The 9,140-nt window shown below is 36.4% G+C and overlaps 1 protein-coding gene and 1 long non-coding RNA gene across 2 annotated transcripts; one reads left to right on the top strand and one right to left on the bottom strand.

Annotated features, from left to right (window-relative positions):
- Window positions 1–1,370: 1,370 nt before the first annotated feature.
- On the bottom strand, window positions 1,371–1,882 carry LOC121207554 (uncharacterized). The gene is made up of 3 exons (XR_005902630.1): window positions 1,800–1,882; window positions 1,465–1,709; window positions 1,371–1,385 (listed from the first exon to the last, which is right to left on the bottom strand). It is a non-coding gene; the product is annotated as an uncharacterized lncRNA (long non-coding RNA).
- A 2,755-nt stretch (window positions 1,883–4,637) lies between these two features.
- Window positions 4,638–7,906, top strand: LOC107896572 (rhodanese-like domain-containing protein 7). Its single transcript, XM_016821769.2, has 5 exons — window positions 4,638–5,021; window positions 5,482–5,733; window positions 5,826–5,924; window positions 6,786–7,079; window positions 7,210–7,906. Exons 1-5 carry the CDS (start codon window positions 4,653–4,655, stop codon window positions 7,591–7,593), a joined length of 1,398 nt encoding a protein of 465 aa, XP_016677258.1. The 5' UTR covers window positions 4,638–4,652; the 3' UTR covers window positions 7,594–7,906.
- Window positions 7,907–9,140: the final 1,234 nt, after the last annotated feature.

Genomic DNA, 9,140 nt, shown 5'->3' with positions numbered 1-9,140 from the left:
CGCCGCTAAAAGTCATGATATTTAGCGGTGCTTTTATAAAAACGGCCGCTAATTTGCCCAGTTTTGCAATAGGTATTTTTGCACCTATATCCAAACCTCCTGCAAGAAATTCAACCAAAAACAGCAAATATACCATGAAATCCAACCAAAACCCGCAAATTTAAATAATACAAAATTATACGAAAAATATATTATATAAATTGTAAATGAATATTCAAAATATTCTTACAATAATTTTAAAAGTTACAAGAAAACAAATGTCTAAGATGACGGATTTTGAAATTGTTGGAATATAGTCATCATAGACTGAAGCTGTAGTTGGAGTTCATTGTATTTTATGTTCTGCTCCGCCTCCCTCGCCGCTGCCTCCGTCTCCTGCGCTGCTGCCTCCGTTCTAAGTTGAGAAATTTGCTCATCTGTGGTAGCTTGTATCTGAACTATCTGATCTTTTAGCCTCTGAACTTCAGCTTGACTTTGACTCCCGGAAGGCATGTATTGGTGCGAGGTGGATCCGAAATATTGGGCCGGGTTAACACCAGATCCTTGAAATCTAACCCGACATACCTTTCAGGACCCAAAACTTCATTAATAATTCTGCTATCAATATCCTCAAAATTAACAGAACTATCAGTCGAAGCAGTCGTTTCATACTCTGTCTTCTTATCTTTTAGTTTCTCCTAATAAATTAGTCAAAGAGTTAGAAACGAAATATACAATAAAAAGGAATACAACATAACATTATTTAAATTAAACTAATAAAAACGACGAATTAAAACATTATAATTAAATATTATAAATATTTATAATGTCAAATTTTATTAAGTAAATATACCATAATTTCTGCAGCCTCAAATGTCATCGGAGTTCCATCTTTTTTCCTATGCGTAATGTCAAAAAGCTGAAGGCGTCCAACTTTTTGACCAGATGAGGCTTCCTACAATATAGTAGTAAAAATATTATTTAATAGTAAAAAGTCATTAATACTTGACAGAATTAATAAATCCATAGTACCGTGGCCTGAGCTACACAAGCAAAACTTCTCGACCCTGCCGTGTACGTAAATTTTTGTTTTTGCCTGCTGCTTGTTCCAACTCGCTCACGGTCCTACATAATGAAATTATTATTACGTATATAGTAAATACTATAAACCGAAAAATTTATAAGAGTTTGCAAGTACATAATACCTCTCCTTTCTTCAAATTCCAAAATCGAACCGCATCTTCCCATTGGTACCTCAGCATTCCTAGTGGGACATTTTGCAATTTTTCTTCGAGGCTTATGGGTTTTTTAAAATATTCTTTTTTCAAACTGCTTTTATGGTCTCTCCATTTTTTACCCAATGCCTTCTTGATATAGGCATCAGAGACCTCTAAAGCAAACCTCTCCTAAAAAACACAAGTTTAGGAATTAAATATAAATGAAACTTAAACCAAAATATTATAAATTACATTAACGTTTTGTTACCTTAATATTAGAGAAAGCTTGATTTTTATTGCTATCAGGCATGTTATGCCATGATTCGTAGTTGATGGGCAACATATTGGCATTTCATGCTATAATGCCCAAATAGCCTGCTAAAAGTCGAGCTTCTTATCCAACAAGCTGACCATGGCTGTTTCTAGTTACTTTGACACGCTCGATAGAATTTAAGTTATATAAATCTGTTAGGAGCGTACGTCCTCGACCTCTGCGCGTCCTACCATTTTCAGCTGAAAAACAATATATTATTACTATATTGAAATTTAAAAATAAACCAGTAATAAAATTTAAAACAATTTGTAAAATAAACTTAACATTACTTTGAAATTCCACAGACTCGTCAAGTGTCTCCGGCACGCTTGAAGATCCAACAACTGTCTGCTGTTCAGTACTTACTTCTTCCGAATTTGTAGTATTCTGTACAATACTAAGATCTCTTAATCTTCTTCTAGGCATTTTTCTTGCAACACATAAAATAGTTAAAATTTTAGTAAGAAATAACAACAATAGTAAATATAAAATAGTTAAATTATATAACATGACCAATGTTAAAATTATAACATTACATATAAATAAAAAATCATAAAATCTTACTACATCATAAATCATAAATATCTTCGTCCACATCCTGAAGAACCCATTGAAATTGTGTACTAGTACTAAGGATATTTTCATTTAAGTTTTGTTCTAGGAAAGGCAAAGTTTCTGATCTTTCAACGATGTCATCTCTACTTCCATTCCCCATGTCAAACAAGTCTCTAGGGGTGTTTCGGAGTACAACGTACCAACCCTCATCAATTGGATCTTTCGAGTAAAAAACTTGTTTAACTTGAGAAGAAAATACATACGGCTCGTCTATCAAATGTTCTCCAGTGTGAATTAATCGAGAGAAATTCACCATTGTAAAACCAAACTGATCATTTTTAATTCCGCGAGCAGTATTAGCATCAGTCCAATCACATCGAAATAAGACAATTTTCCATTTTCCATAGTAATCCAACTCAATAATGTCGGTTAGAAGTCCGTAATACTCCACATTTCCCTCGACAGGATTACTGTCCCTAGCACTAGCGTAACTTGTAATTAAAGAATTAACAACTACTCCACAATTTTGAGTTCTCTTCAATCTCTCGCGATATTTGGTATGAAATCTGAATCCATTCATGATGAAACCACTATATCTTTTTACTACTCGATTCGGACCTTGGGAAAGTCATTTAACTTCGTCATTAACGACATTCCCACTCCAAACCTATTGAATCAAAAGTAAATTGAGTAATTGTAAATGTTATGAGAAAACATTATTATTTGTCAATAAAATGTTAAGTTGCATACCGTTTGGCTTAACCATTCATGAAAAGATTCTGGGAATAACCTATTAATCTCGCGATGTTGTAATCTTCGTGAGCGTGAACGAGATCTTAAGACTTGTTTGTACTCACTATGTTAAAAACATGTTTAATTCTTTAAAAAATAAACAAATCAAAAAAAGATGAATATTTATCATATTCTAGAACTTACTTGCGTAATTGTTCAAGTGCATCGTGGTGGAAAATAACATATCTATGTGCTTGTATCCAAGATCGGTCATCTAATTCTGCAATTTCAACTTTGCCGATTAGTTCTCTATAACTTTGAAATAAATAAGTTTCGGCCAAGCTAGGATCATTGAGTCCGGCATTTCTACTTGGTCTATTCAATCTTGTTTCAAAATCTTCTAAATATCTAGAACAGAATGTCATACACTCCTCTGCCAAGTAGCCTTCAGCAATTGATCCTTCCGGATAACGCTTGTTACGGCAATAAGACTTCAATTTGCTTAGGAACCTAAACACCATATACAACATTATCAAAACTGGTAACTATAGGTATAAAGGTGAATGCTTTTGAAATAAATTAGCACCTTTCAATTGGATACATCCAACGATAGAAAATCGGCCTACCAATTATTACTTCACGAGGGAGATGAATGGCAAGATGCACCATAATAGCGAAGAAGGAAGGTGGAAAGATCTTCTCCAAATTGCATAATGTCAAAGCAGCTTGATCTTGTACTTTTTCAAGTTCTTCAACATTCAGAACTTTGCCACAAATTGCTTTCATTATATTGGACAGTTCAATTATACAGGATATTACCTTCTTTGACATACAGCACCGTAAAGCAACTGGAAGTAGATCTTGCATCAAGATGTGATAGTCATGTGATTTTAATGAATATAGTCTTCGATCTTTAAGACTTAAACATCGAGATATATTTGATGCATACGCATCCGGAATCTTTATATCCTTCAACACCGTGCAGAACATTTCTTTCTCTTCCTTTGACATTATAAAAATTGTAGGCGGGATCTTCCCCAAGAGCTCACATCGACGGGAAGGTTTGGCACCTCGATGTCGGCTCTTCGCCACCTGGGGCTGTAGTATGTTCCAAGGGTTGGGCTGTTCGCCCATTAAAGCGGTACGTGAGCTGGGTTCAGAACGTCGTGAGATAGTTCGGTCCATATCCGGTGTGGGCGTTAGAGCATCGAGAGGACCTTTCCCTAGTACGAGAGGACCGGGAAGGACGCACTTCTGGTGTACCAGTTATCGTGCCCACGGTAAACGCTGGGTAGCCAAGTGCGGAGCGGATAACTGCTGAAAGCATCTAAGTAGTAAGCCCACCCTAAGATGAGTGCTCTTCTATTCCGACTTTAACAATAGGTTTGAAAAGTATATAAAAGTTTCAAATTTAGATATTTGTACCCTGTCGAAGTAAGGAACCATGGCATATATGTTTGGAATAGATTCCGTTTTGAAAGAGTTGAAAAAGCACTATCTCGTTGAAAGGTTCTATACATCCACCATTTCTCAACATATTTTTTTAGACAAAGACTCTATTTTTTCCATTTTTCGGATGGTAAATATTTATCTGAGAATCATATGCATGTTTGAATTGAAATTGAGATATGTTGAAATCCAAATTTATTATCTACAATAATAAAATAAATTCAAATATCCATTATTTAAATTCGAAATTGAAAATAATAATTAGAATAGCTTAATCTAAATATATTGAAATTGGCAAAGAAAAATTAAATATTTGTAAATATAATGGGCTTAGAGTGAACCCATTTTGATGTTCTTTCACCCCAATAATATATAGGCCAATGCCCATGCTCAGTATATCATATCACATGATGCTAAGGTGTGGATCACCTCTATTGCTGGCCCTGAGGATGCTATCTTCATCCTCACCATCATCATCTTCTCTATTTTTCTCAAACCCTAAACTTTACCACCTTAATTCTTCTCCTCAACCCTTGTTTGTTCTACCCTTCAACTCTCCTCTCTCTGGTTTTTGCGCTTCCTCTCACCCTCAGAGGATGACACTGTCCATGTGCTTCTCTGCCACCACGGGTGCTGATCCCATTCCCACTTCAGATCCGCACCCACCGCAGTCATCCGACTCTCAATCACTCGTGGTCGTTTCCTTCTATAAGTTTGCTGATTTCCCAGACCATGCTGATTTGCGCAAGCCCTTGAGGCAACTCTGCCAGGACCTGGTACTCCTCATTTCTTCACTCTCTATTCTTGTTCTTGTGCTTTACGGTTTATCTTTTGTAAGTATAAGTTGTTTTAGATAGTTTGAGGAATGTTGGTTGATATTTAGAGTTCTATTTCATGTTTTTACCTTGAATTCTGCTTTTAAAGCATGGGAATTTTCTTCTTTTAAATAAAAATTGTTTTTTTAATATATCGAAGCTCACTGCCACTGGTGGAGCATACAAATTTTTTTTAAAAATATTTTCCCGCTTTTTGTTATGGAATGTAAATGCTAATACTTGTTCTTGGATTGAGCTGTATGAAAAGTATTTAGCTGTTAATCTTATGCACCTTGTATATTCTTGGCATGCTGTTTTCGCATATTTTGCCATCTTGACATTTTATTTGTTCATATTCCATGTAGTTCATGCGACTTAATGCCTTCATCCCATTCCTGCCTTACCAAGTTGATCCCATCAGTATGTTTCAGGTGGTATCATTCTAGCTCGTGAAGGGATTAATGGCAGCATTTGTGGTACACGAGAATCAGTGGAAAGAGTCCTTATGTTCATCCAAACCGATGACCGTCTAAAGGGGTTGAGGCAGATAGAGTCCCCGGTTAGTCCTGAGCAGGAAGCTATCCATCATGGACATTCTAGTAGCTCTCCTCTTGCAGCAGGTGAGGACGCACCCTTTCGATGGGACCATGTGCGAGTAAAGTTGAAGAAAGAGGTATTTTGTTTTGAAGCGTCACCTTTTTGTTACGATTTGTGTTAAGTAAATATTTTATAACACTTTTTTTTCTTCTGTTCTTGTTTAAGCAGATTGTTACTCTTGGAATGCCAGATGTATCTCCGATTGAAAAGGTTGGAAAGTATGTTAGTCCAGGGGATTGGAATGCTTTAATCAGTGATCCAGATACTGTGAGTAAGCGAACTATGTTGCTGCTTTTGGTCACTACATTGTGATTTCCTGATTCATTTTTCAGGATTTCACATATCATTATTTAGCGTTCAAAGTTCAATCCGGCTTTCATGATGCTTCTTTTTGTCTTCAAGCATTGCTCTTTCACATTAACATTCTAATTGGAAGGTTTATCCAATTGTTTAGAGACCTCACTAGCTTTCTTATTTTAGTTTTACTTTCGAGTCAGCAAGTTCATGCTTAGCATGATGATGTGTTTATTCTGTTATGGCATAGTGGGATAATATTCGTAGCAGTTAACAGTTTTTTTTTTTTTCTTACAATGGAATTGGTTTAGTAGTCCTTCCAGGAAAGATCATAATTTTATATTGATATTCACCTTTATTAAAAAGCAAGGACGTGAAACTAAGAAATGCACTTTGTATTCCTCTAGTACTTTGATTTTGGATGTTTATTGTTCCAAATTCTAAAGAATGATAAAATCAAATTTTGATTTTTTGTTCGGTACGAGTGTGCCTGTCATGAGTTTTCTGCTGCTACATTTCCTTTTGGTTTACTGCAAACTCATTTGACTTCAATATTAAGCCGATTAGCCGGTAAAGGCTTCAATAACTGGCATTCTTTTATTTGAAAATTGGCAAAATAATAATAATGACTTGCTGTGCTATCAAAACTTTCAGCTCTGCTTTGATTGGTTTAGATAAGTTGAGACATCTTAGTTTGAGATAGAATTCCCTTTTTTTATTTATTTTTTGAATAGTCTAATTACCCCCATTTTTATGACCTTTTAGAGGTTAGTGGAGCTGTGGAGGAATTTAACCTAATTTGATTATCTTGTTTCTTATTTACTTGCATTTTAGGTGGTAATTGACGTTCGCAATAACTATGAAACTAGAATTGGGATGTTCAAAGGAGCAGTTGATCCATGCACGACAGCATTCCGTGATTTCCCATCTTGGGTGGAGGAACAGTTCCAACCTGATGCTGCAAACGTAGAGCATGCAGAAATGGAGAAGGAAAGATCAAATGAAAGCATCAATGAAGATGCAGAGATTTCAAAACCAAAAATGCCAAAGAGGGTTGCAATGTACTGCACGGGAGGTATTCGATGTGAGAAAGCGACAAGTTTTATGCTCAGCAAAGGTTTCGAGGAGGTGCTTTTCCTTCCGATCCTTCATAATATTGATTATTTTGGGGAATTATTTTTGAATGACCATCTGTAGAAGTAAAGACCTCTTCTTAAATCTACATTCAACCAAAGATAACGTGCCATTCTTTGATCAGGTCTATCATCTGAAAGGTGGGATTTTGAAGTACCTAGAGGAAATCCCGAAAACGGAGAGCCTGTGGGAGGGCGAGTGCTTCGTGTTTGACAAGCGAGTTGCTGTCGAGCATGGTCTTATACAAGGAAATTTCAAGCTTTGCTATGGGTGTAAGCAGCCTGTTAGTGATGCAGATATGGAAGCACCAGAGTGGGAGTATGGGGTTTCATGTCCCTATTGTTACTCAACGAAGTCTGAAGAAGAGAAAGAAAGGGCAAGGGCACGACAGAGACAGTTTGAGGCCTGGGGAATTATCGGCGGTCCTGATAAGGGTCGGAGACCAGCAGCCAAGGCAGATAGTATAAAGAGTGACCAAATCCAAACCAATGATTCAGCTTCAGCTTAGACTTAGCTGGTCGGAAAGAATTAGCTATAAGAGGACGAACAACTTCCTTGATTTATTCGTTAGTTTGTGGTTGATTGGAAGATTATGTCCGCCATTTTTGTATGAAATGAATGCACATAGGTTTTGGAGGGGTTAAGGTTGAATTCATCTTCAGTTCAGTTTTCACCTTTGTCCCTGCCTAATGCCTCAGCATCATGTTAATGTTAGTCGGTTTACAACATAATCTAGTCTTAATCTAAGTTGTGTCATGCAATGCAGAGTTTAACATGCCCTGTCTGGGATATACTTATATATACAAGAGAATCATATTCTATAAAAGTTCCATAAGCTACTTTATATGCTTTTCAAGTTGCTACAAGTTAAATACATTGAACAGAAGGGGAAAAGCCATTTGGGGTGACATTATTTTCACTTTGTAGATTAGAATCACTACAATTACATTAAAAAAGAAAAAGGGAATCAAGAGTTTTGAGAGTGAGTAGGTTGGGTGCGTGCTTTGAGAGCCCGGAAAACCTTGGAACTCTTATCAAAGATCTGGGCCCTTCTATTGTAATCACTAGCTTCTCTTCCATGGTCTTCCCCTTGTATTGCTTCCCTTTCCAAACACTCCAACAACTCCACCGTTCCTTTCCTTTCCTTGCATTTCTCTCTCAGCCTTCCCACTTTCACCCATTCTTCTTCTTCTTTAGCCTCCAGTTCTCTTTCTAACTCAGCCAGAAGCCCTGAATCCCAAGCCGCACACCTTGCTGCTACTGCATCACCATAACGCTGCTTTGGCTTAGTATTTAAACCATGACCCTGCAAACCTCTAAAACCTAATGGCATCCCCGAGTGACAGCAATTATGAGTTTGAGTTTGACATGGTTTTGGAAGCTGTTTCCATGTTGGTTTCAGAGTTGGAGCATGGAAGCGGTGGATTTATATAGAGTTGGAGATGAAAATATGGCCGATCCCACCGCTCCACGTGTCAGGAATTGGTTCAGTGCATAGGAACCACGTGTCAAGAGATGGAAAGTGTTGGTCCTAGAAATAAAAAGCAAAATCGTGGAAGCAAGGCAGGCTGTTCAAAGTCCAAAGTCAAACATCAAACTCCACGTCTTTGTCACTCTCATGGTCATGGATTGCGTATTTGCGTGCAATTTGTCCCAAGATTTTTATCTCTCCCACAAACCTCAAACACAATGGGGTTAGGTCCTATTATTTTATTTTTTTGTTAAAAAGAAAAAGAGGGTGGTAGGATGATTGTGAATGAATCAGATTCATTTGTCATTCACGTAATATATAATAGTCGGTTAGAACTTGAAAGGTAAGATTATTAGTGAATCATATTCATTTGTCTTTCATGCAATATCATAATAGTTGGTTCAAGAATCTGATCAGTTCATCCCTAAAAGAAAAATTCTCATCAAAAATCGATTTTATTATAAAAATAATATTAATTAATTTTTAATATAATATTTAAAATTTTTCATAATTCTTTTATAATCCTTGAATAAAAAAATAAAACACTTTTAAGGCATTAAGAGTCTATTACAATGAGATATTTA

Source organism: Gossypium hirsutum, chromosome A10, assembly GCF_007990345.1.
Source record: "Gossypium hirsutum isolate 1008001.06 chromosome A10, Gossypium_hirsutum_v2.1, whole genome shotgun sequence".
Taxonomy (NCBI): Eukaryota; Viridiplantae; Streptophyta; class Magnoliopsida; order Malvales; family Malvaceae; genus Gossypium; species Gossypium hirsutum.
The sequence above is the reverse complement of the archived record's forward strand: the minus strand, read 5'-3'. Positions and strand labels throughout refer to the sequence as shown.

What these genes read in the sequence shown, in the direction of transcription:
- LOC107896572 (XM_016821769.2), top strand. Translation starts at nt 4,653, where the DNA reads ATGATGCTAAGGTGTGGATCACCTCTATTGCTGGCCCTGAGGATGCTA. An exon ending in GAGTAAAGTTGAAGAAAGAG is followed by an intron (nt 5,734 to 5,825) that starts GTATTTTGTTTT and finishes TTGTTTAAGCAG; the next exon opens with ATTGTTACTCTTGGAATGCC. An exon ending in TAATCAGTGATCCAGATACT is followed by an intron (nt 5,925 to 6,785) that starts GTGAGTAAGCGA and finishes CTTGCATTTTAG; the next exon opens with GTGGTAATTGACGTTCGCAA.